This window comes from Astatotilapia calliptera, chromosome 13 (assembly GCF_964374335.1).
Source record: "Astatotilapia calliptera chromosome 13, fAstCal68.1, whole genome shotgun sequence".
NCBI classification, from domain to species: Eukaryota; Metazoa; Chordata; class Actinopteri; order Cichliformes; family Cichlidae; genus Astatotilapia; species Astatotilapia calliptera.
The window spans coordinates 28,948,008-28,975,590 of NC_137434.1; the positions used below are offsets into that span (position 1 = coordinate 28,948,008).

The 27,583-nt window shown below is 40.1% G+C and overlaps 1 protein-coding gene across 2 annotated transcripts in view; it reads right to left on the reverse strand.

The window, feature by feature from the left end:
* Nucleotides 1-2,132: 2,132 nt before the first annotated feature.
* The window catches only part of gfra1a (gdnf family receptor alpha 1a), a 100,520-nt gene continuing 75,069 nt past the window's right edge, over nucleotides 2,133-27,583 (reverse strand). For both annotated transcript variants that reach the window (XM_026189507.2, XM_026189506.2), the window contains 6 exons: nucleotides 27,112-27,284; nucleotides 23,717-23,826; nucleotides 22,895-23,029; nucleotides 13,461-13,642; nucleotides 4,430-4,477; nucleotides 2,133-2,933 (listed from right to left, as the gene is read on the reverse strand). In XM_026189507.2, the coding sequence (XP_026045292.1) occupies nucleotides 2,781-2,933; nucleotides 4,430-4,477; nucleotides 13,461-13,642; nucleotides 22,895-23,029; nucleotides 23,717-23,826; nucleotides 27,112-27,284 (801 nt within the window). In that variant the 3' untranslated portion in view covers nucleotides 2,133-2,780. The remainder of the gene's footprint in view (nucleotides 2,934-4,429; nucleotides 4,478-13,460; nucleotides 13,643-22,894; nucleotides 23,030-23,716; nucleotides 23,827-27,111; nucleotides 27,285-27,583) is intronic.

Here is a 27,583-nt window from a genome sequence, read left to right on the forward strand (position 1 = left end):
TACTCTATGTTGTATCTGAATGTCAAAATAGCTCACAATGCTCTGAAATAGAATATTATCAGACATTTATTTGTCCAATTCATAGTTTCAGCCAAGTACATACAGTGCATATACCATGTTTATGCTCGGTAAATAACATTAAAGTTCTACTATACATTAGTTGTGTTTTGAGAAGCGACATAAACCTAAGCAGCGAGTGATGAGTATCTTGTCAGTGGCTAGTGCTGAACATGCCACAGAGATGTGTGTAAGTATCCCGATCACAGAGAAATCTGTCAAAATTAAAAGCTAAGATTTTATTTGCCTCCAATGGAAAAGCTGGAAAAATGATGCCACAATGCCGTGTTTTTCCCTTTTTTTAATTTTTCCAGTAGTCATCCAAAGTAGACGCACAAAACCATTAATGATTTCCATATAGATCAGAAGACAAAAGTAACCATTTGCTAAACTCCTGCCTGTGCTTAAGGTGTCAAGCTTTGAAGTCTGTTCAACATGGCAAAGTGGTGTTCGTCACGAAGAGCAATTTAACAATATTTGAAAAGTAGGAAGGGTGGTATCATCTCTTGACTCTAACGTTCCATTTCAAATACCTAAATCAACTCTTAAGTTGATATTCTTTATAATTCAAATTTGAAAATTATTAGGTTATTAACAACTAACACTGTCAGATCAGGACTCTTTGCCCTCAGGAGCATCATCCACGGAACATTTACCAAAGTTAGCTCTCATTCTCAAAACTGTTTCTAGTTTTCCAAGTTTCTAATGATGACATATTAGAACAAAATAATTTGCATTTCCAAATCTGCTAAATGCATGCTCACGGTTTCCCTGGAACCACAATAGGCTGTCTATTGTCTGTGCGTCTTGTTTTAAAGCAGCTTGTACTGAACTTTGGATACTTTCTTGTTATTTATGTTTGTTTTTGGAACTAGAAGTGACAGATTAGGACCACAGAGTCAAGTGCTAAGCTGTTAGCTAACACTAACAAGTTTTCTTAGGAAGGTGCACCCACAGACTGAACTGTCACACTGCACAGACACATATACCTGTTGATAATATTCAAGTAATATACAACTAAAAGATGAGAACTTCCGTTATTAAAACTGGACTTAGTGGACAGACTATTGGCCAAATTAACCACACAGGAATCTTATTGAATAAGTGATCACACTAGAAATGCTCCAAAAGGTAACAACACCACGAATATGGCCGAGGGGTCAAGTTCAGTGACCTGAATTAGCTGAGGTGAAGGCTAGCAAACATCTAGCATATTTCAGGCAAACAGCACAGCTTATATTAGGAAGCAGAGTTGGCGTGTAGCCTGCAAGTGTACAACAAAAACCCTCATTTGAGGTTCTCGTTCTCTAACCAGTAAATGTTAATTATGTAAATAAGCTTGTTAGTTAGAGATTATAAAGTATCTGTGACAGATCTTTGCTACTTAAAATGAAGAGGAAATTCTGCCTCTTTTATGTCATTTGAAACTCACCATACTGGAATTAATTAGCAACAGTGACTACGGCTTATGGGGTTTAGCAAATGGTCAGCTTAAATTTAACATTTCCTCTCTGAACATGCTTTGACAGTTTTACAATTGAGGCAATAAGTTGTAACACAGAAGTGACAGAAGACGATGTACTGATGGATGCATGAGTTAGTGCTGATTACACTCTACAGCAGCAAGCCTGCTTTTTGTCAGCTCTGGTTTTTGTGGGCTCGATGCAGTGGCGTTCATCTAAGCAAAAAGGAAAATTCAGGTAAAACTTTAGCAGCTTCTCTCTTACCTTCTCCAAAAGAAACATTAAACATGGTTTGGACAATTGCAAGTATGCACAATCACTAACGAGTGGAGTGGATTCAGCCGTCCACAGCAGCATCCCGACCTGTGATCGCTGAGCAACACGCCGTTTTATAAAGTGAAGAAAGGGAGCCGAAAGCCTCGGACCTAGTGTGTTGCTGTGTGTTTCTGTCTGACTGTGTGAAAATGTGCATCAAGTGTTTGTGGGACTTTGCCTGTGTGCTTCTGCCAGCGGCAATCTGTGTTCAGTATGAGCTACAATAGAAACAGTTTGGGCGCTAAACTTCTCTGACGTTTTAAGTTAATGTATTTTGTCCTAAAAAAAGAAAATGACTTTTTTTCGTCAAGTGACATTTAATTCAGCTCATAAAAATGTAAAATACCAGATCACGGCATTATCAAAACAGACACATACCACAGAGGAGATGGAGTAACACCTAAAAGGCTGCCCAAGTGATAATATGTAGCCATTACTGAACTCACTGTGACTTTTAAGCGAAAGATCCCACCTATAGCCTCAACACACAAACAGACATGGGTGAAAACTGATCAGACAACTCTGAAAATTGATGTTCGTTTACATTGCGTTCCAAGAGTCACACGCTGTGGTTTATTGGAATGTAGTCCTCCAGTATTTTCTCATCTCTGCCCAAGTGAGCGGGGTACGAAGCTGTTTTAAATCACCTCTTTCTCTGACTAACCCAACGTGAGCACACAGTCAAAACTTGAATTAACATGTATAGCAGATCACTGTTTTAGCACACAGCAGCAATGCTAAAAAAAAAAAAAAAGAGAAGAAAGAAAGAAACAACAAAATTCATTAAAAAACACAACAACAAATCAAAGCAGGAATTAAAAGACAGAATCCAAGAGAAAAAAGTACAACAGGTCTAACTGAAAAGAAAGGATATAATTCCTTGTTTGTCTTCTTCTTTTATACAAATGTGTTTGTCAGTCTGTTTGTTGCTGGGAAGTGACGCAGCTACAAATTGCCTTGCCAGGAAAGCACCGGCAGGCTGCAGTACCACAGCCAGAACAGCGGGGGCAGCAGGGAGGCCAGGCCCTCAGGCCGTCTGGAGGCAGCCGAGTTTCTCAGGATGGCGTTGGAGGTACTTGGACCATCTATCTGAGGGTCCTGTTAGACAGGTAGACAGAGATTGGAGAAAATGAGCTCAGCGTGGTTCTGAGATGTCCCAGAAAGATTATGTTCACAATATGCAGCTGGCATTGCAGAGGAAATTAGGAGGAAATGCAAATGCCTCAACTTTTGCTTATTTTTATTTTATTTTGTTAATATTATGCCTACATACTCATGTTCACAATGTTTAAAATGTCTTCAGCATTCATTTGGTGTGGCACACTAAACCATGAAAGGTTGTTTTCATAAGTAAAATGCCACCGTGGAAAGTTAAAAAGTAGAAGTGTGTGTGTGTGCTTAAATTTGCATGTGCACCACGTGCTGGTATGTGTATACAGGACTTCACCAGCGGTCTTTGGCTAATAAAGCTGCAAGCTAACGGCTGGGTCATCTCCCCAAGACCTGGCCCTGCCTCTATTAAATGTCAGTCCAGTGCATAACAGTGCCTTATTATTGTACAATGACATTTACAGTGAACTTTAAAAGCCACCAGATAAGCAACGATCCCATTTCAGCCTCAAAGGAACTACAAAGAACAGGAGTTTACAAAGAAGGCAGGAAGGATTGCTGTGGCAATCACTGTCAGATGGAGGTCAGAGACTTTCAGCTGGGTCAGATTAGAATTGGTGATGATATGATAACTTGCCGATTGCCTTGTGGTCTTGAATGAAATTGTCGTATCAAATGAAAGGGCATAACAGTTTGAGCTTTCACCACCGAAACAAGTTATAGGTTCTCTTTGTGCGATACTGTATCTCAAAGCAAATCTTTAATAGCAGTTTTAACCTGTAACATCAATATAAACCAAACGGCCACCGTAATAAAACCTCCCGTCTAAAAAAGCACAGGTCCCCCTCGTGTCACCAAAATAACCCTGACGCTTCGGAGATAGATACAAGACCTTTATGGTGAGTTTTCTTAGTGTGCTGTGGTGTAGATGCGGGGATGTTGGCAGCACATCTTCTGTTTCTGTTACTTTAAAATGAGTGAGGAGGAGAATACCTCACACATATTGTGGGATACTAATTTGGACTCAGGGCTGGGTGAAGACCTTATGATCATGTGAACAAGTGTGATATTATTTATTTGGGTGGTATGTGTCACAGTAACACCCACATGTATACCAGGAACACGTTTCCCTAGCAGAATCATTAAATTATAACGAGATTATCAATGTTAGTTACTTTGCCTGTCAGGGACAGCGTGCTGTGGATAGATACTTGCAGAGCTGTGAAACATACTTTAGATGGATGCTTTCCACTCTAGTTATTAACTTTTACTTTAATGTCAAGGTTTTGGTATAACTCTTATCAGAAGGTCTACATTTTGTTGTTTTGTAGATGCCTTTTTAACCGTAAAAGGTTTACTTAAATACATCTCTAACCTTTCTCAAAACACATAGTTGCTCTTCATGTGCTAGACATTCAGCTTATGCTTATTCTTCACTTTATACAATAGATTTGTAGTACAACATTCACCGACATTGAACTTACCACACAGATGACGCCATCGGCACTCGAGTTTGACTGCGATTTCTGAGCCTGCAACAGAAGGATACAATCAAACATCTCAACCTACAATCAAGCTTATATCTGCAAATGGCAGTCGGGTTATACGTTACTGAAGTTTCAAGGTCGAGAGTCTGAAGTGTGCATGTTACATCACAAAACAGAGACTGTCAGCAGAGAATCAGAAGCAATTCATTTGCTTTGTTCAACAATCAATGCAGCAATATAATTTTAATTAGACTGAAAATATTCTGTCAATGTGTTTTCACAACAGGTGAAAACACACGGATCGGTGTTCAAACACTGTGACTGTGACTAAACTTCAAACAACTATCACATTCATTCTGTGCATTTATGAAAGCTCGGTGCTGCTCTGATCATAAAAACAGATTGGAACCTGAAGCTGAATTGGAAAAATCTACAGTAACCTTGCAGAGTTTACGCTGAGAGCCTGTTAAACTTTTAAAACCTCTGATATTTACACAAGAAGAACGAGAGTGAGCGCAGGGGGACAGTCAAACCCCCACTCTGATTTGATCTCAGATTTATCATTCAGCAGCTGTCACACACTCAAATACACTGCCTTTGAGTCCCAGTCTGTCACACACACACACAAACGCTTTCACCATGTGCGTAAATGAAGGTTAGGGACTGTTCTGTGATGACAACCATGACGGATAATTTGAAGGCTTAACTTTTTTTCATGATTATTACGAGAGTACTATTAAAATTACAGCATACGTAGATATCATACCAAACGCAGAAATGCTCTGTGATGCAGAATGCAACTCTGTGGTTGAGCTCAGCCAACCATGACCATCCAGTTTTTCAACAAAATGCTTGCTGGGTTACTTAATTACTACTTAATAACTGTGTGTCAGCTAATATTAGTGTCTTTCATTTTTTATTTAGGAAAAAATGTAGAAATGTATTTGTATTTTGTTAAACAGTGTTGATTATATCTAACAATATATCATACAATCACATAAGGCAAAGGTACTAAACTAGAAATTGCTTTTTACATCTCTAGCTGGTATTTCAATCATACAAAAACATACAAAATACAGTCCTGATCAAAAGGGACGGTCGGTTTAACTGGAAATAACTTTTGTCATATCTAAGAGATCATCTTTAAAGTAAAGAAGCAGCTTCATTATGACAACTGTGGTTTCAGTGTTGAAGTTAACCACCAGAGCCCAGAACGTAACATTACTGAAGGTTATTGTGGCATCATCTTGACAGAAAACAGAACAAAAAGTCAGCAAACATCCAAAGACTGGGAGTTTGAAGTCTAGAATCCAAAATTCAAATAGAACAGAAACTAATGCGCCGCAACCAGCGTTGGAACATACATCAAAACCTCTGAGTTCACTTTGCACGAGATAACTGTGAACAGGGAATACAAAAGAACATATTTAACTGTGTTGAATTCAGCGTTACTCGGCACAGTACATGAAAAAAATATATAATGGAAAAAAAGAGCAGCAATGGAAAAAAAGAAACATATATAACATCGTGACAATCATGTCCTCTGGGTCTAAGCTCTTCAGGCAAATTTCTAAACAGATTAGAAGTGATTACCACTTTTGCTGATTGCAAGCCCACCATGAGCTGATTTACTGATTGGCAGTGTAGACCTTGTAATCAGCATGTGAACATCTTGTATTTTTGTTGTGCATTTGGTGAATTAAGCAGCTGGTTATGAGTTTGCTACCTGTTTTTCTTTTCTACCTCCAAGAAAAGAAACTTTATTTTTCTCTTTTCTTCTAATGACCTGCACACTGAATATATGTATTGAGGATGGATGCTGTAAGTGAAACGCCTGTGTGTATACAGGAAGTAGGTGTGACAGCATAATAAATGGCTCCTGTATACAGTATAGTGAATTCAGGCCAAAAATAGGGACGCACAGAATGTAGCAGGCATAGTATTATAGAAAGTGAGAATGTGTATTTTGTTATTATACCCATGCTTCAGCGCTAAAGTGGGAAAAAAAAGGGTTGGGTGGAATGATGTCTATAAATCATGGTGTATTTGCAGGCCTCTGCACAACGACCCAAACAGCAGAACAAGCTGAGATTTTAAAGCATTGTCAAGGAAAAAATAACAACACAATGACTAAGCACAACTTGCTTAGTCATTGTGGGGTTGTGTTTCCTGATTAAGGCCCATCTGTGTTTACCGCCATTGTGCTAAACGTTTCCCCGTCTCATCACTGAAAGAGACGATAAAGTTTTACAGCTTGTTGCTGAAGTTTCGAATCCCGAGGGCACCGAGTGTTTCGCTGCAAAACGTTGGAAAAGCTTAATCATGTGAATGTGAACCTTACATCGCACATAGATGTAGGCTTCCATCTGCCACTTTATTGCTTTTATGATTGCAACATCTTCATGATGACTAACAAATTCAGCAATTTAGATGCAGATATTTGTAAGATTTGCATTGTTGCAACTGTGAATATTAGTCATTCGTGTCTTTATAAGATTTTCTGGTGATGTTAAAAGTGTAATGTAATAATAATTGTGATTTAAAACTGACAAACATAGCAATTGAAACACATTTATTGCCTTAGCTTCCTCTTGGACTTTTGAGCCATTTAGAGTTTTCGTCTTCTTTTACAAAGACATCAAGTCCGTTAACAAATATGTGCATGGGTGGAGGTCAGTGAATTCAAATACACATCGCTGTTCTTTGTTTTGTTTTTCTGATTTACTTCCCTGTTTGGAAAAGTCACATTAGCATGTAGAACATTTCCATATTTGTCCAGGGTACTTCCTGTCTGCTTTGGAGTCAACTATATTTATAACAACAAAAAGAAAAAAAGAGAAATCAGGCTGACAAAGCCCTGCGGTTTTTAAATGTGTGCTGATCTGCACACATTTATGTGTATGTGTTTCTCTGAACATGTGTGTAAATTTTAGCCCTTTTGTGTGAGGAAAGAAGAAACGCGGCAATTCTAGTATCTTAATTTCCTGTAAAAACTAAAGAGGATGAAAGCGTCTTCACATTACCGCCAAAACAAAGACACACAGTGGGGAAATTAAACAGAGAGGAAAGTACCCTCTCCAGCACAAGAAACGAAGACAAGAAAAAGGAAGCTGGGTCTCTTCTAATTCAGCTGGCAGCTTGAGAAAAACACTGTTCAGCCACATGTTTGAACATTTTATAAAGGAGCCAAGTTCGATTTGTAGACACTGATAATTTGAAAGGTCTCAGGCTGGTTATTCTCCAGCCCCTAAAAATATAGATCTCACTGGGAGGTGAGGAGCTTTCAGCTTTTAACACCTTCAACATTTTTTCTCTCCACTTTAATTTTGTTCGTCTTTCATCCATCCATCCATCCATCCATCCATCTTCATCCGCTTATCCGAGGTCGGGTCGCGGGGGTAGCAGCCTAAGCAAAGAGGTCCAGACCTCCCTCTCCCCAGCCACCTCCTCCAGCTTGTCCGGGGGAATACCAAGGCGTTCCCAGGCCAGCCGAGAGATATAATCTCTCCAGCGTGTCCTGGGTCTGCCCCGGGGCCTCCTCCCGGTGGGACATGCCTGGAACACCTCGCCCAGGAGGCGCCCAGGGGGCATCCTTGCCAGATGCCCGAACCACCTCAGCTGGCTCCTTTCGATGTGGAGCAGCAGCTGCTCTACTCTGAGCCCCTCCCGGATGGCCGAACTTCTCACCCTATCTCTAAGGGAGAGGCCAGCCACCCTTCGGAGGAAGCTCATTTCCGCCGCTTGTATCCGCGATGTTCGTCTTTCAAGCCGGGGTAAATGCACTTCAGATCTGCCAGATTCTCACTGGCTGAAACTGGAAAGGTTTTGAGTCAGTGTTTAATGGTGATTGTTCTGCATGTTTGTGCGTCTGTGTGTGTGTTTGTACAGGAGAGAGATCAGTGAGGAGAGTAGAGTGAGTTTTCTTGACAGGCCTGTCCCCCGAGTGTGTCATTTCAACAGCATCGTCCGCATTGATGCTTACATACACACACACATTTAAAAAAAAAAAAAAAAAAAAAAAATCACACACATACATGCAACAGCACTCGAATATACCACACACACACACACACACACACACACACACGGACACAACAACTCTCTCATTAACTTGTATTTGACGTGGTATCAGAGCAGTGCCAACAGCACACACGCATCAGTACACTACCAAAGCTCATTATCAGTGCAGACTGGGTGTTTGTGTGAGTGCGCTTGCCTTTGTGTGGATTTGTGTGAACAGGCTTGAGTGTGTAATTGCATCTATCTAGAATATCTGTCTGTTAACTTAACTTGCAGGGCTTCATGGCTGCTTATACTGTCTGTGCCTACGTGCATACAGTACAACCTTCCTCACCCACATACATATTATATGTTGCAGCTATCACTTTCACATAGATTAAAAGCTATGCTATTCTCATACTCAGTAAGTAATGTGGAGAACGGCCCAGCATAGCCAGCTACATTGCTACTAAGACACTTTGAAGTGTTGGTGTGGCGCTCGGTAACATCACCTCAGAACCACATTACTGGTTGATTCTTCGCTACATCACTGAAAGCAGCCACTACTGATTTGTCCTGCAGCAACAAGTGTTGTTCAGTGTCAGGTATAGCAGACTTTTTCACCTTCTAACCTCTGATATACATACAGCAGACCTTTGTAGGACTTTGAGCACAATGGTATGTAAGCCAGGTTTGCAAAGTCATCCTTTGTCATTCTGGTACATCACTGTAATGCCAGCCCACATCAGATCACCAAGCAACTGGCCGATTTTATAAATGGCATGCTATTTGTGCATCTGCACGCCACTTTGCAACTTGCTCAACTTCCTTCATGCAGTCAGTCATAGTTTGTCTAAATGTGCGTCTGTAGTTTCATAAAAATCAAAAAGATTAAACATAGAAAATATACACAGAACTAAAAGTAAAACTAGCTAAAAGCAAAAAATGGTAAATTTTCATAATTATTACTTTTATTAATGAATTTTTAATGTCACAGTTGTTCTGCCTTCAGTCAGGTGCCCAGTTTTCCATGATTAATGCAGCTCTGGCTTCAGTGTTGTGCTAATTAATATTTTAAATATTTAAATAAAACATGTTTGGTAGGTTAATTAAATTCTAAATTGGCTGAAGATGTTAATAAGTAATGAATGTTTGTCAGTCTTGCTTTATCAGCCATGTGATAGACTGGCAACCTGTCCAGGACGTACCCTGCCCTGACTCTATAACGCTGAACAGTCACGGGTTCAGAGTCCCCCGTGACTCTGAACTCCATAACTGGTTGATTAAATGGATTAGTAACATAAATAATCGATTTTGTTTCTAAAAAGAAATAGGTGATTTCAAATGACAAGGCTACATAGATCTTATGTTATCACTCTTTATTTTGGCCGGTTTGTCGTGGGTTTAAAACCCTCAGCTTTACTACTGTGGTGCACTCTTACTACACCCATCAAACAGGTTTCTAGAAAAAGCAGCAGTAAAAGCTGCAATAAACTCGGCACCAAACTGCAACCAAAGTGCTGACTTAAATCGCTAAAGACCCAGTCATTTCCCTCAGAAGATGGAGGATCTCAAAGGAGGCTTAAATTTATCAATCAATCAATCAATCAATCAATCAATCAATCAATCTTTATTTATAAAGCACTTTTCATACAGAAAAAATGTAGCACAAAGTGCTTTACATAGTTAAAAGCAGCCCACCCCACCCTCCAACTCACTCCCCACACTCTCAATACACATATATCCCCCCACCCCCACCCACACACACATACACACACGCGCACACTTAAAGAGTAAAAATTGGGCTGGGCTCGCATGAGCCAAGTGAGGAAACATTATAACAGAGAGCCGGTCACAGACCGCAGCCTCCGGGCTGGGCACACAGCAGGAGGGAGGCCAAGGAGCCCCCCAACCAGGCTGAGAGGACCCCAGAGACCCAGCAGCCACGGTCAATAACAGCCCCGGTGCAGAGAGCGCCCTCCGAGGAAACACTGGAGATATGACGCAATACGATATATACAGGGTAAAATGATAAAATAAATAAGAACAGGATACAATATAAATATAAATATAAATAGAGTAAGAAGATTAAAAAATGAATAAGAATAAAATCAAAAAATATTAGGTAAATCCTAAATTAATAATAGAATAACAGGATAGAATAAATAAGCATAAAAAATAAATAAACGCTAAGTAAAAGCTAAATTAAAAAGGTGGTCTTGAGCCTGTTCTTAAAAACATGTACGTTCTCTGCGGCCCTGAGCTCCTCCGGCAGGCTGTTCCACAGACGAGGACCATACCACTGAAAAGCTGCCTCTCCGTGAGTATGTGTCCTGACTTTAGGGACAATCAAAAGGCCAGTACCAGAGGACCTCAGGGTCCGCGAGGGTTCGTATGGTAAAAGCAGATCTGAGAGATAAGAAGGCCCAAGACCATTAAGACATTTAAAAACCAATAAAAGAACTTTAAAATCGATCCTGAAACACACGGGGAGCCAGTGCAGCGATTCTAAAACCGGTGTAATGTGGGCCCGCCCTCTGGTCTTCGTCAGCACACGAGCTGCCGAGTTTTGCAAGAGTTGTAAAGTTGAAATATTCTTCTTAGGAAGACCAGAGAGCAGGGCATTACAGTAATCAATGCGACTGGTAATAAAAGCATGCATCAGCATCTCCGTGTTGGCCCGAGAGAGAATAGGGCGGACTCTGGCTATATTTTTTAGATGATAAAATCCAATTTTGGTTACATGTTTAACATGTGGGATAAAACCAAGCTCAGAGTCAAAAATAACACCCAGGTTTTTCACTTGTAGCGAAGGACATAGTGAAAATGCCTCTAATTTAGACAAGAGTTTCTCTCTCTGAGCCTCAGGACCGACAATTAAAACTTCAGTTTTGTCCTGGTTAAGCTGTAAAAAGTTTTCTGCCATCCAAGATCTTATATCCAAGATACAGTTAAAAAGGGCATCCATTGGTCTGGTGTCATCAGGAGACACGGAGATGTACAGCTGCGTGTCATCAGCGTAACTGTGGAAGTTCACTCCATGCCTCCTGATGACACTGCCGAGAGGCAGCATATACAAATTAAAAAGTACAGGGCCTAGAACCGACCCTTGAGGCACACCACATGTCATTTTATGGATCTTAGAGGAGCATGTATCCATACTCACCATAAAAGTTCTGTCAGAGAGATATGAAGTGAACCAGTTGTGTACAGCACCAGAGAGGCCCACCATGTGTTTCAGTCTGTTTAAAAGAATAGCGTGGTCTACTGTATCAAAGGCTGCGCTTAGATCCAGTAGCACCAGGACTGAGAGCTTTTGGGAGTCCCAGTTACAGGTGGCCAGAAACACGTCTCCCAGTGAATCGTAATGTTGTGTGTGTCCACTGAATGTGGAAATAAACAGTCTAAAAAACAATGTTAATAATTGTCTAGCACTTGTTCAGTTTCTCTCAAACAGCAGAAAAGAAAAAAAATCAATTTATGAAAGGCTGGGTTCAAAGGCTGGGTTTTTAAAAACGAAGCTAATTTTGTTAAGTGGAGTTTATCCTCTTTAAAATTTGCTGACTGTGGATTTTTAGCGGTATTACAAAGACGAAACCAAAACTATTCAGAAACGGCCGAAACAGGCACATCATGTGCAAATATAAGATAAGGATAAAACATGGTGTTTACAGTTAAGATTTCTATTCACAAAAAGAAACGATTAAGGTGAAAGTGCCTGTAAACAATAACTTTAACAGTTGCATGCTGCTGCATTGGGTTGTGGTATCGTTATATGTGAAATGGCCCTCTGAGGCTCTGTCATCTCTCTGCTGGTAATCACAGTGTTATCCTCATTTCCTCCCTGACCCAGGAAGAGCCCGTCACCAGTGTTCAGGACTGATCCCTCCATTTAGTCAGCCAGATAACTGTTGTTCCTGTAGTGCAGAAGAAGCTGCTCCAAAGGACAGACTGACAGTTTCAGAGCCTTACAGGCCAAATTAGGGAATATGTGGATAAATGCATAGATACACACATGAGTGTGTCAGTTAATGAAGGGGCACGCCTAGAAATCTACATAGGGGGTAAACATGAATAATCCCACTAGAGAAAATATTCCTGTCCACTTAATACAATATAATCTCTGATTTGACCTAAGAGGAAAATCTCCCTCCATATCCCCATCGGCAACTTTTTAGTACCAACCTGGCAATATGACAATTAAAAGAATCGTAATGTTGAGTAAAGCTGCAGATGTTAGCTGGTATTCTCAGTCTATTTGGCAGTAAGGACAACACCCCACATTTATTTGTACTACAGTACTCATGGATCTAGGGGGGTGGTCTTCACACGACAATGAGGAGAATACTATGAACCAAAGTTATATAAGATTATTCTTTTTAGAATATTAATTAGAGAGAGAGAAATGACATTTACCAAAGAGTTGCAGATTATCAGGTCAGATAAAAAAGAAGGAAACTTTAATACCTTTTAGAAAAAAAAAGTCCTTTTTTACAAAGTAAAACTATCTTGCAACTGTGCTACATTGACTAGAATCCAGCAAAAATAAATTTGGGGCATGCTGAAGGAGGGTTTCAATCTTGATATGTATAACCTCAAATGTGAGACTCACATGTATGGTGTCATATGGTGTCTAACTGAGAAATAACACCGGGAAAAAGGGAAAAAAAAGGTCTGAGAATCATTTTCTTACAGACTTCAGCAGTCATTTTTTTCCTTCTTATAGTGCTATTTAATTTTCTTTGTGATAGCCTCTATAAAATCCCCCTGAAAACTCCTTGCCGGCTCGCTTTGTGGTAGTTTGCAATTTTTGAGGGGCAGCATTGGAGGCAAAAGATGATGACAGGTTGACCTGCAGGATGACAGCCTTCCCTGCCATCTTCAAAGCCACTGGATAAACCCAGACTAAAAAAAAAAATAGTACCGCTCCTGCAGTGTTGATCTTTGAAAACTAGACACAATAAAAAATGTTGGAGATTGGCTGGATATGTGGGACATCTGGTCAAGCTAACCTGCGTGTGTGACCCACCTGTAGGCTGCCGCAGAAGTGATAGATTGCAGGGTCTGTGTTAATGTGGTTGTCAATGGTGTTGGGGTTGCGTTCACGGTTTCTTTGGTAGGGGGTGGTGATGGAGGTGGTGGTCTGGACGGGGGACATGGGCTGCCACACCCCGACATCAGTTCCATTCCCGAAGGCCTGGATGGCGTTACCTACAAAGGGAAGAAAAGAAATGATTATAGGTTTCCTGTCCAGAAAACCAAATCCAGGTAAGTTAAGTTATTTCATGGCTCAAATGCACGATAATCCCCGTGTTAAAAGTAAAACTGTATTTTGCCCAAACCACAATTATAGGAGAGTTAGTGGGTACTTAAGTTTTGTTATCACTTCCCTCCATTATAAATTCACCACACCGTCAAAAACCTGAGTGCTGATGTGGCTATTTACCATTAGAGTCCATTAGCAACCCTATTAATAGCCTTCTATGGCTTTGATGTAAAACACACACACATGCATATACACACACATCAGAGGGAAGCTGAGCCTTACAGAGCTGCTGTTTGAACGTAATGATATTCTTCCCTCCAACAGTGAATTATGACCCTGAAAACTGTGGTAAAGGAAGGAAGAGCTGATCTGCATAACTGCTCTTTAACCCCACTCAAATATTCATACTTACATGTGCAAAGACACGTGATTATGTCGGTATGATGAACAGCATGCAGTATTTTCATATTGCATGTTCAGGTTTGTTGGTTTCCGCAATTTTCTTTGACAAATCCAACGTCAAAAATTAAAAACGCAGTTGTGAGACAAATTTATATAAATATTAGTGTAAATTATTACTATAATCTGTGTTTAAAATTGATTGCCTACATAGAGCATCAATGCAGAAACGCAGTGTTGCTTTTAGAGGGGAGCTAAAATAAAGTGCTGCAATTAAGTTTAAAATAAAATGTGTTTTATTAGCAGAATAACCTATCAGTCTTTTCTAGCTCTTATTGAGATATATCTGTATTAAAAAAGATCCATCATAATTCATTAATGATAAAAGATCTATATTTGAGAGTAAAAGCAGATTCATGGTTGCAGATTCATGTACCTTAAGGTATAACATGTCATTAACCTGCACCTGCAATAACTTGCAATGCATTAAATACATTAAAAAGATCAGTCAACGTTTGACATTAAAAACTTTGCATAAAGTCCTTAAATACACCCAGCTGGACTTGATAAGTTCATTTGTGAAATGATGTAATGTAACACACAGTAATGTTGTTACTTTGAACATAAAAATGATAAAAAATTAGTATAATGACATTTAGTTGCTGAGTTACAGATGGTGTAGCAGGGGTTTGAGGAGAAATAAGCATACATACATAAAGACAGATATTTTTTGTATTATAGTAAGAAAGCTCATACTGACTAATACATATATGCCTGGTGATTTGCCTTGTATCTGAATATGATGCTGACACCAGTCTATGTTGTTGCTTCTGGAGAAAATGAGGCTTTATTTTCTCCAGTAGTTCAGGAAACATTCACTCCATTAAAGAGAATATGGACACACATCCATAACCAGTTTAAAGGAGGATCTAAAAACCAAGTGAACCTGTTTCAGCCTGCAGACCTGTAAATTTGCTGATTCAATTCCAGGCCTTTGTAGAGTGGCATCCTTTAGACCGGTTGTTTCTTTGCAGGACCAAAGGAGTACCAGCAGCCGTGTTAGCAAAATTAATTTGTGAAAACTGAAGAATGGCTGATATCAGATCTGAGAGAAACAATCCTCGTAGTCTTTTCTGAACACAGCAAGACAGCGTCCCCTAATTCCTGCTGACCCAAATCTACTCGTTTTCTTGTGCAAGAGGAATGATGGGATCCTCGGTGTGTGCCTGGCATCTCAGAAGGTGATAATGTTCTCAAAATGTTTACCTCTGGCTACATGCATTAGAAAAGTCTGGATTTTAAGGATATTTTATGGAATTTTATGCAATCAGATTTTGTTCTGATCTGTTTGAATAGTCCATGTAAAGAAAATGGTGAAAGATAAATGACTTAGATTTAAACAGAGTTTCTTTGAAGCCACTGAACAAATCACGATCTTCCGCTCCTCTGGCTTTTCCTTTCCTTCCTCCTGAGAAACTGATTTCCAATTGAACTCCCCATGACCTAGAAAGAACCTTTGAGTTAGTTCCAGTCTGCAGATTTAATAAATGTGACTAGTAATCTCGAACTAAGCAAACCCAGAGGCTTCTTCACTTGATGTGCCTTGCCAAAGTGAGCTCTGGTAAGAGAAAGATCTCTGACACAGACAAACAGCATAATGTTTTCATTAATGTAGATTCTATAGAACTTTATTGTGAAGGTCGTTGTTGTGATTTGGCACAACTTAAACAAAACTACTTTTTTGTTTAGTTTAGTTTTATCAGTGTAGAAATCACATATAATGGCAGAAAAAAAAGGCTATGATTGTGTTTTATTTATTATTAGCTATAACAATAGACATGCCTTTTCTGTGTGTACCTTTCATTTTGACAGTGACAATGCAAAATATTATTCCCTCAACATATTTGTTTAACATTTCACAAGAGATGCGGAAGCTGAAGAAATTGGCTGGCATTAATTTTTGGAGATGCAATATTCAGCACAAAACAAGTAATTTTTGTCAATATCCTGCAGCCCTGATGCGTGCGGCTCTGCTCAAGCACGTGAATATTTAATTTTTCGCCGATGTGTGTGTATGCGATTGCGTAGCTGGTAGCTTTGTGTCGAGACAGCAGAAGGCTGATGGGGATATTGGAGGTGTTGATGGGCTCTTTTTTGTCTCTTCTGTCTGTCTCCTCACCTAAGGCCTAATTACAAAACACACTCGCAGCACAGTGAGCGTGCGTGAAAAACAGGTTACATGTCAAATTAAGGCACAGGACATCAGACCTGCATGTGTGCTCACTCCACTCCTTATTTTTAGATATACAATGTTTTGGAACCTGTGTTTTTTCCTGGCTCCTCTCTGACATTTCCACTCATTTGAAGTGTTTTTGGCAAGGTGACGTCTTTGACTAATTATTCAGCATGCTATTGTAGAAAGAAATAAAAACTTTGTTCAGAGATTAAAAAAAGGATTATTGATATTTCCTTAGTTTCTGTTGGAAGAGCTCACATACAAATATCTGTAAATATATCTACAGTTACAACAGTGGATGCGCATATTAAACATGACCACAGTTTTAAATATTGAGGTCAGTATGTGTATAAGCCAAATACTAAGGATTCGAGTTTTTTTTTTCCATTTTAAAATCACACTAAGAGCAGAATTTCATACTATAGTCATTTTAAACATTAGTGCAAAAGTAGCACTAAAACAGTTTCTTTCAGTCAGAAGATCAAGTGAGTGGCTGCACAAGGAAAAGGAACCAATGATGATTTTGATGTGTGCATCATGCAAAGTCACTCTCGTGAGTTGGCAATGAGGATAATAGTTCCCATTCTCAAAATTAGACAACAACCAAAACTGAAAAACAAAATACAAGCTAATCTTCTCTAAAACATTATAAATGCAAATACAGCTAGGTGTTATGCAAATTATTTTTGCAAAATACCACATTTTAAGCATCAGAGCTGTTTGCTTACCAGCATTTGCAAAATAGCAGTTAATCAATATTTGATCTTCTTATCTTGAATGAAAAACGAAACCTTTTTGTACTTATGTGAAATAGCATGTGTAGCTTTCATTGTGAGTGAAAATGTCATCAGCACACTAACCAACACGAGCATATTATTCACTAAGGTGACACTGGGCAAGTTCACACTCGTACCTCTGACATTCACACACTACCACACAATTTCTATGGTTTCACTTCACTTCCTACAGATTAAACTTCAAGAAGAGAAAGTATTATGTTAAGGGCAAAGCATCAATCCTTGAGCATATTTGCATAATAAACCTAAAGACACTGAGCCTTTGGCTTTCCTCAACACATTTGATACAGAGCTAATGGAAGTCCTGCTACTATTTACTCAGGATACATAAAAATGACTCTGTGGCATACCAAACAAAATATATTCAGTACATTAGTTTTCAGATACTGTTGACTGTATGAGATTTATGTGGCCAGTTTGATGTCACCCGCTGGTTTTGGACTCCACATTCTAAAGTTTCAGCATCAGCCTTTAATATACACCCATGCTGTTTTTCTGAAAAGAAAAATGGCCGCAGTGAGAACATAGAGCGTTAAATTATCAGCTAAAGCTAGAAAGCAGGGTTGTTAAGCATGTCTGCCAATTAGTGCAAAGTAACAAACTAAACAGGTTAATCAAAAAGAAATTCACAGACTTTTTGAGTGGGCTACACCAGCGGTCTCCAACCTTTTTTGTGCCACGGACCGGTTTATGCCCGACAATATTTTCACGGACCGGCCTTTAAGGTGTCGCGGATGAATACAACAAAATAAAACTAGTACCGGTACCGAAAAAAGAAGATTTATTCATAACACACGTGAAAAGACCCAGGAAAACCAAGTTAATGATAAAAACGATAACATAATAACGCTGAAAACCGATAAAAACTATACATTTCACACCTGAGCCTCAACTCTCACGGCCCGGTACCAAACGACTCACGGACCGGTACCAAACGACTCACGGACCGGTACCGGTCCGAGGCCCGGGGGTTGGGGACCGCTGGGCTACACCACACAGAAAACCATATTATACCTGATATAACTTCATTAATAAAAAACGACTAAAACCACAAACACAAGACGTCCAGTTCAGTGACTCAAACAGGCAGAACTGATGACTAGTAAACAGCAAACAGCCACGTGCATAACTCCAGTATCCAAATGAATGAGTCAAATTAAACCGGAAGCCTTTTTATATACACTAAGTAGCAAATCTCTTTCAAATAAACCTTTCTAAAACACTAGGACAAACAATGATTTAACCTTCATCAATGCAAACGGCAATGTGCACTAGAACAAACATGATATCATCTTCCCACTGCAGCAGATATTGGTGTTAGTAGTATGAGTTTGCCTCATGCAGATGTCTACATTACCACTTTATCTCACTTTACATGTACATGGATTGTTGTAATACTAGAATTATGTTGGACGGCGTGACCTTTGCATATGCAGGAAACAGGGAGGAATTACACTAAAAAAGCTTTGAATATATTAAAGTTACAGTGTCTCCTTGAGAATATTAAAGCAGCGGATCCGAACCTGGGGGTGGGTCACACAATAACCGAGAAGCTGTATAAAAAAATTACAGGATAGGAATGCAGAAGGAGGTGTGTGCTATAATCAACCTCAATACTCTGAAAGCTCACACAACAAAACATACACATTTAAGGAAGTCAGAAGCTTAGAAAGATACAAACCAATGTAATGCTCAAAAAATCCTCTTTTCTGTCTTTTTGTCTAGTCTTTGTCCTTCCTCAAGTTACTTTCTAGCCATGACCCTGTAGCTGGTGTGTGTCAAGATCGTCAGAGTTGTCAGTTCCACTTACTGCTGAGCAAGCCTAATGAGAGCAGAAGGAGGGAAGGCATGAAAGGATGGAGATGGAGACAAAGAGTTGGGATGAGCAGACAGAAGTGGGATGAAGCATGAGCTGGAGAACAAGGGAAAAAGAAAGGGTTGTAATGGGAAAAATAAGGGAGCAGTGAAGAAAAAGGGAGAACTGAGACTAATAATGAAGAGTCAGAGGAGGCGTATTCCTTCTCACTTTGAACTATGTTCAACTTCCCCAGTGAATAAAAGCAAATAGTAAATATAGAGGGTGTGTTTTAACCCACGTTAACCCCCTTTGATCTTGGAAATCTCACAATGACACTTGAACACACAAAATCATGCCAGCACGCAGAAGCAAAGACTTACAATACGTTTCATGTCTCCCACGTGCACTAACTGGGTGCAGACTCACACACACGCACGCCGACTGCAGCGGCCCTTATTATCTAGAGCAGAGGAACCTTGTTAACCCTGACTGGTAAAAAGACAACGGAGTAGAGAAAACAAGAAGAGGGAGGGGAAAAAGATAATAGAAGAGGAGAAGACAAATGAGAGCGTGAAAGAGCGAAGAGTTGGTGAAAACGAGGCTGCCTCTTGTTGGTGTTTTCTCATCTGCTAACTGCCATTCTGACAGAGGAAAATCAAACCACCCACTCTGCTCATGTAGAGCCGAACAACCGGCACCAACTCATTCCCCTCATTGTGACTACAGCTCATTGTCTTCAATGCACACCACTTTCTACAGCACACACCCACGCATGAACACCCTGCCCAATTGACTGCTTGCCACACGGGTCTCGTGGTTGATTGCTTCATCAATCGAATACTGAATTTTTAATTAAGGTGACTGTACATCTTGACAGCTGCAAATAGATAGTGGTCAATCTGTGCTATGTTGCACAAAACTAATTCATCATTCAGACCAACTTTCACCCAGTGACAGGTTAAAGCTGCTTGTACCACAGCAACGTGAACAAGATTTCAAAGAAGCTGCAAGTAGTGTTAACTCATTCAAATTGCCACTCGAGGCTTTTTCAGGAAAAAACAAAAAACACTGTACATTACACTGTACATCAGGATCAAGCTGGTGAATACAGAGGGACCTTCAGCAGCTGATAAGACAGATATTCTCACTGGGAGTTGGCAGAGATTAGAAAAAGAACTGAAGGACAGTTAAATATTGAATTAATATCTACCCTGTGACCAGAAACACAGCTAATGGCAGCGTATGAGATGTGATTATAAAGTTACGCAATTCCGCCCAGGAAACATAACTTTCAAATCCTCCTGGTGCACTGCTGGACCACGTCAACAATGGCTGCTATTTGTAAATGCCACTGACATAGTCCTGAAAAATGTACTTGTATGGGAATTTTAATGAACCTCCACTTCTCTTTCAAAGGAACCCCACTTTTATACCGAGGCTCATTCACCAGTGATGATGAGAGCTGGGTTACCATCTACAACACAGTGGGAGTAAGTACCATGTTTAGCATTTATAGAGTTCAACATTCTTATCGTAAAGCTGACATGACAGCCGTCTGATGGACTGGCTACTTGTCAGGATGTACTCAGCCTCTTGCCCTGTTAGAGTTGGGATAGGTTCTTAACCTACTCTGAACTATATAAGCAATGCAGAGGCCGCATTACTGAAACAACAACCAAGTTTTATTTTGATATGTTTAATTTTTTTTTTCAATCACATAAATAACAATTTGCAATTTTAACTGATTTTTGCTTGCCGACATAATTTAAACCAAAATGCCAATTAAAAGTGTCTTAAAGTAAAATTCCAGAGCGCAAGAAAAGCTGGAATCTTTAATAGGAGATTTGTTTTTATCAACACTTAACCCATGTCATACCAGCTACCACACATCAGAAGCTACATTAAACATACTTTATAACTAAAGCAGGAGATGGCAGCGACACTGTCTCATCAAAATCTTTGCTGATTAAATGAAAACATTTTCCAATTTTAAGTTCACCTGATTGTTTTCACCTGTTTTCTGCTCCCTCCTGGTTCTTGTTGAGTTATTAGTCCACTGTGTGTCTGTTCCTGCATTCCTCTTTCCTGAGTCAGCTGTTATGCTTCCCCTTATGATGCTGCCCTGCCTTGCTCTCCCTCTCTCTTGAAATACGGTGACACCATGAGGATAAACATTTGTTTAAGACTCTGCATTTTGAAGCCTCTGCATGCCATGTCAGTTTTTTGGAATAGCATTTGAACGAGAGGGTTGCATGCCAAGTTCCCAAGTAAAGCTATTATTGTTAGTTGCATTATACCTATGACGGCACACTCAAGCACACATATCTGGCAATTAGTGCAAAATAGCAAACCAATGAAATATTACAATTTCACTCACAAAAACTGAAGCATAAAAGTGACAACAGCATCTAAAACGCTCTAAAAGGAACCACAGAATGGTCAAGTGGTTCGGGCTCAGGAAAGAGGAAGCCTAGCAGAGAGCTGCCACCTACACCTGCCTGGATCAAGACACCTGTAATCCAAAACCAACCACTTTCACAACTCAAGTGTCTAGAGGGATTTTAAAAACATCTACACACCATTAGGCCAAACCCATATTTTAGAACCAGCTGTAAATGTGCTTTTTAATATTGCTAAGATGGGTATTTAACCTCCTAAGACCCAAACTCTTCCACGACATGCATTTTTTAATTTCTCTTTGATATTTGGGCATATTGGGACCCGATGAAAGTAAAAACAAAGAATTACCAGGTTTTTCTTTTTAACCTGATTTTTGTTTCTAAGATAAATGAGAGCCACAATGAGGATATTCGTTTAAAATTTCGATAGATCAGTGGCAGTATGTCCTCATAAGTGGATATCAGGCCCTTGTAGAGCAAAAGTGAGTATTTTGGGCTAAATAACCCAAAATGTGATGTCCATATATGTGGACGCCAGGTCCTAGGAGGTTAAACATGGGAATGTGTGGAAATGTACTCACTTTTAGAGCCAACCTCAAGTGGCTGCTACAGAAACTGCAGTCTACAGTTCCACACTGCCTTCATTTTCCAGCTGCTCGGTGAGCACATATGCTCATCCAGCATGGGTGTCCTTGAGGGAGATTGTCTTCCAGCTGTGACCCTGTCTCCTGACCTCCGTAGAGGAATCAATTAGGAATCACATTACACTTAAACTGTGTTGGGGAGGAAAGAAGCAGCTGACTGCCACTGAGTGTAGTATCAAAACAGAAGGAGCAGAACCAGTTTAGATTACAAGGAAACTCAAAGTGAGGCTGGCTTACATGTGCACAGACCCATATTAATCTGGTTAGAAACAGGTGTGTTTACACTGAATGTATGTGGAAGAGAGAGAGAGAGAGCGCGAGAGAGTTTTCCCGTCTCCATGAGTTTGAAGACATTTTTAAGACTCCAAAAGTGGTTTTAGTGTCAAGGTTACAATTGGGCTATGGTTCCATTTATGCTAAGGGTTAGTGTTAGGCATTCATTTTCGATGCTTAGGGTTAGGGTCAGCAGCTAGGGAAATTATTTTGTCAATTAAATGTCCCCACTAAGATATGAAAACACGACTGTGTGTGCGTGTGTGTGTGTATGTGTGACTTCAAGTAGGTTTGTTAATTAAAGTCATTGCGTAAGAGGGTTTAGATGGAAAAGCCTCTTTCTGTCAAAGATCTGGAGCAGGAGTTCTGCTACACATTGAGACACTCTGGTGCAATATGACTGGCTTTTTTTCTGTTATGCTGCTGGATAACAATGCAAGCATGGCAATGGGATATATTTGGTAAGAAGGAGATACTGGAAAGAAAGGAAGGGATAAAAGTGCACAACAAGAATATGACCAGCAGAGCAGAGTAGGTGAAAACAGACAGACACAGAACTCAGAAGAGCTGCTAAGACTAATCCACAGTCAAAAAAGAAAATTGAACAGATAACAGCTGGTCAAAGTAGAGCAGCACAAGAGGAAAACTTACGTAGGCAGGTGTTCTCTGTGAAGAACTCAGTGAATTTGTCACACTCATCCTTATTGTTGCCGCTGTTGCTGCAGTCGCAGTAGGGAGAGACACTGATTTTGGGTGAGCGCAGGTAGTTGGGAGTCATGACAGTACCTGGAGAAAGATGATAGAATGATTCACTGATTATTTTCAGTAACAAATGTGGTCCATAAACAAGGCTTTATTGTAAACTGTTCAACCCTGAATGAGCTGCTAACTACCAATTAAAAAAATAAAATAAAATAAAAATTTAAAGCCTTCAAAATATCAGGTATCATCATCGTGCTGTGTTGATGATAAATGTTTAGCAGTGATGATTTTTATTTTCTACAAGAGAAACGCAGTCTGGTGGAGTTTCTCCAGGAAGCAGAATGCAGAGAAGGTGGAGTGAAGAATAGGCTCTCTCTCTGCGAGGGAAAGTAAATAGCTTCAGTCAGTGATTTCTCACTCCCCCAATGGATTGTTCCCTTGTGCTGGCTGCAGTCCAGAACAGGCCATTTTGTTTTGCAGTAGGCAGAATGAATTGGCGCTGTGTGGACAGTGTGTGTATGCGTGGTCAGGTTTGGCGACTTGAGAGGACCAAATCTCGAGTGTTGCAGTAACTGTTGTCGGGAAGAAATCAAGAGTGGGATTGGTCCACGTTGTGAGTGAGATAGCTACAAAAAATTACAGCTTGGTTCTTCATGTCAAAGCTGTGTTGCATTTTTAACAATGTCTTAAGCAAATTCTCATATTTCAAGATCTTAGAAACTGCAGTTAATCCCGAGTCAAACCTGACCGGTCACAATCGAGCGAACTCACCAATCAGACCCGAGTAGGCAAGGAGGCAGTCTGCATAGTTCTCCTTCAGGCAGCCTGACAGCGAGCGGGGCTCCGGCTGGCAGTTGACAAAGAAGTCAGCGAGTCGTGACCTAAAACACACACAGATCAAAAACTATTTTGTGATTATAGCTCCAGCAGATAAGTTCAGACGGCCAATGCGACTGTAAATGAGCAGCAAAAGGCCCGGTTGAAATTAGTGTCCACTGGAAGTCATTTGTCTCAATTCAATTAGCCTTCTTAATGGCTGACTTCAGTGCAGTAAGATGACCCTTTATGCTGCGGCTGGTTTGTATCCTGGAATGAATGAAGCTACGGACTATTCTCCGCCCAGTCTGTTCTGTTTCATTTACCTCCTTCAAAAATGTTTGTTTACACTTTTGCACCAGGTGCAGTGGTTTGTGAAATTGAAATGGTGTTTGTAGTCCCAAGGAATTCACAATTTGAAGTGAAATTACGTGTGATATAGTGGCTCTTTGACACAAAGCTAACACCTTCAGACTCAAACATCTTTAACCATCTTGGTGTGTTGGTGCAGTTTCGGCTATAAATCCTCTCACTACTGTTAAAACGTCAAACTAAGCTGAGACATTTCCCAACACGGTCAGAACAGGTCAGAAAATCAAAAGTTACTTGCACAAAAGAGCAGATGTTACTGGATAGATTTTCACATTTTTTGTACATTTTTTTAAAGTAAGTATGACACATTTTTTCCAAATGCTTTTTTTTGGTAAAATACTGTTAAATGGTTTTAAATGTCAGTAAAAAGCTTCGCATAGCTTGTGTTCCTGCACTGTTGCTGAGTAAAAGCAACAACAATAGCCAAAACTGCACATAAAATTCAAAGGTGGTATGCTGAATGTGCAATAATTGGTCTCCACCAACTACTCTTGCTTAATTTGTGTGCGTGTTTGTTAGGACTTGTTTAATACCTGTAGTGACTTCGAAGGAATTTAAAAACTGGACACCAAAGATCGTCTTTAGTTCAATATTTGATCAAATGTGAAATATATTCAGTGGTGTTCTGTTTGATTTACTAGGAACAAAAAAAAGTCATTGAAGAATATTACAATGCCCAAGTAAAGTTGATCTTTGTAATATAAGTGAGTTTGACCAAGTTCATGCCAAACATGAGATGTTAGGTTTTCAAGGACTTGATGGACAGCCTGGGTTGTATTCATCAAATTCAAAATGAGCATGTTTAGTATTTCTCATTTTCAGCATTTAAGATGCTCTTTATACTAGTTTCACGCATCCAGATACAGTTCAAATGATTTGCAAAGCAGTGTATCCTTTTTCCTCCCTCTCTCTCTTTTGTTCCTGTTAGTTTTTTTGGGCAGCACGGTGGCACGGTGGTTAGCACTGTTGCCTCACAGCAAGAAGGTCCTGAGTTCAATTCCACCATCAGACCGGGGTCTTTCTGTGTGGAGTTTGCATGTTCTCCCCGTGTTTGCGTGGGTTCTCTCCGGGTACTCCGGCTTCCTCCCACCGTCCAAAGACATGCAGCTTGTGGGGATAGGTTAATTGATTAATCCAAATTGTCACTAGGTGTGAATGTGAGTGTGAATGGTTGTCTGTCCCTGTGTGTTGGCCCTGCGACAGACTGGCGACCTGTCCAGGGTGTACCCCGCCTTTCGCCCTATGACAGCTGGGATAGGCTCCAGCGACCCTGAAAAGGATAAGCGGAAGCGAATGGATGGATGGATGGATGGATAGTTTTTTTGGACATGGGGTTGTATCTGCACTTGCAGTGTGATCCGTCTTATCACACCAATCTGGTGCAGAGCTGAGCAGTGCCTGGCGAGAGCTGTCAACAGCAGCCAGCATACTACACCTGACATATGGTGAGGGAACTTGTGGAAATGCATGGCTTTAATCTGTCTGTGCTAACTGACAAATGGACCGGGAGGAAGCCGTGCTGCAGTGAGACCTGTTGTTCAAGCCCTGAGCATATGTGTGATGGATTGAGTGTATGGAGGGTTGAAGCTGCCAAAATCAAAAATGAAGAAAAAAAGATAAATGACTGAATATGTAAATATGTTACAACAACATAAAAATAAATGCAGCCATTCATTGTGTTTCGTTTTTGATTTACGTTTATCAATATTAATAAAATGACAAGTCAAAGAATTTGAAAAAAAAAAAGTATTTATATATGCATCCTTTTCCTCTGCATCCACCATACTAATGTCCTAAAACCCTCCAAATTCAGTATCTTTCTATATTTCTGTAATCACTTTAAAAAATTACCTTATACAAAAATAAATGCAGAAAATTTACATTGAATTCTTAGTATAATAAACTAAATTCTGGCATCTTCGGTCCTTCATAGGAGAGTTCCATTGGGAGAAAGATGGACGGAAGAAGAGAAACTTGCAGTATAAATTTACTACTGCTGCCTGCTGTTAAGCAGAGACAGAGGGTGAGGCGAGAGGGAGGGAGACCTGAGGCCACAGTCCAAATGGAGCTCATTTATGATGCCTAATGCCTCCATTTAATCCCAGAGACCCACAAGACTGCTGGCTCAAGCCTCCGGAGACTGCATAACCACATATACACACACACTAGTGAGGGCAGTGTCAGATGTCCATCACTGAATTACTCTTTTCTGACTCTTAATGCAGGAACCCTACAGTGTACGTGGGTGTGAGTCTGAGACTTGAGGCATAAAGGCAGACAATTTATTACTGCTGGTGCTACACTGACTACTACACAATGTAAAGAGGTGTCTATGGGGCATGTTAATGCACAAATGTGTTTCACAAAGTGGGGACTTGCCTCAGATTTGCAGACAGAAAGCTTGTCTGCACACTGTAAAGAATTTGATTTTAGGCTCTGTGAGTTAAGATTAGAGTAAAGCCGAGGTCAAAGCATATTTGCCGCAAGCCACTTTCGGTGAAATTTCCCTCTAAGTGAGGACATACAGTTTTTTTATTTAGTTATACTGTTGGAGGTTTTGTTCCATTTCTCTATAAGGAACGACAGTATGTCAGTGCACTGTGTACAGGCAGCTGCCTTGTTCATCAAAGAGCCAAAACACAAAATGATACTGATCTTTTTTCCAAGCTTGCACATATATAGTGCGTCCTCACCAAACAGAAGGGTAACCCTTAAAAGAGCCATGGTTAGCCTATGGTTTTGACTGATAGGCACAGGATGCTACCACATGATGAAAACTAGTTACACAGTTGATCACAAATCGCTTTTCCTGCATATCCTACATCGTCGATTTGCATCTAATGCCAGCTTAAAAAACACAGTTAATATCCAGAGCACACAGCATTTATCTCAGAAATAAACCATGGCATCACATGGCATCCAAGTTACAGTATATCTGGTACTTATTGACCATATTGACATAAAAAGGGGTTCCTCACTTGCAGATGTAGTTGGTCTTGCAGGATGCCTGCAGCTCCAGACAGTTGGGTTTCTGTTTCTCTTCGTACGAGCAGACAGGAACGATGGTTTGACGTCTCCTTTCAGAGCATGCGGTTTGGTCGCTGAGCGGGCATGAGCAGAATAGCATGCCGTAACTGTGCTTGGGAGGAACCTGTGTGGCAAAAGAAACCACGACATTAAGGATAGAAATTAATTCCTTTATTAAGACCCGCATTATTACTCATATTTTAGCATTATTCTGGGCTACATGTTGTACCGTCTGTGCCTTTAGACACATTTTCTGGATTTCTTTCTTGATGTGGTCTGAAGTAGCTGTTTTCTATTCGTTTTGATGGATTGTTGTTGTTGTTTTTTTCAACTGCTCCTAACTTTATTCAGTATTTATTGGTACAAACTCACCTTGCTGCAGCTCATTTGCAGCAAGATGGTTTAACATCGCTTCAATAAAGC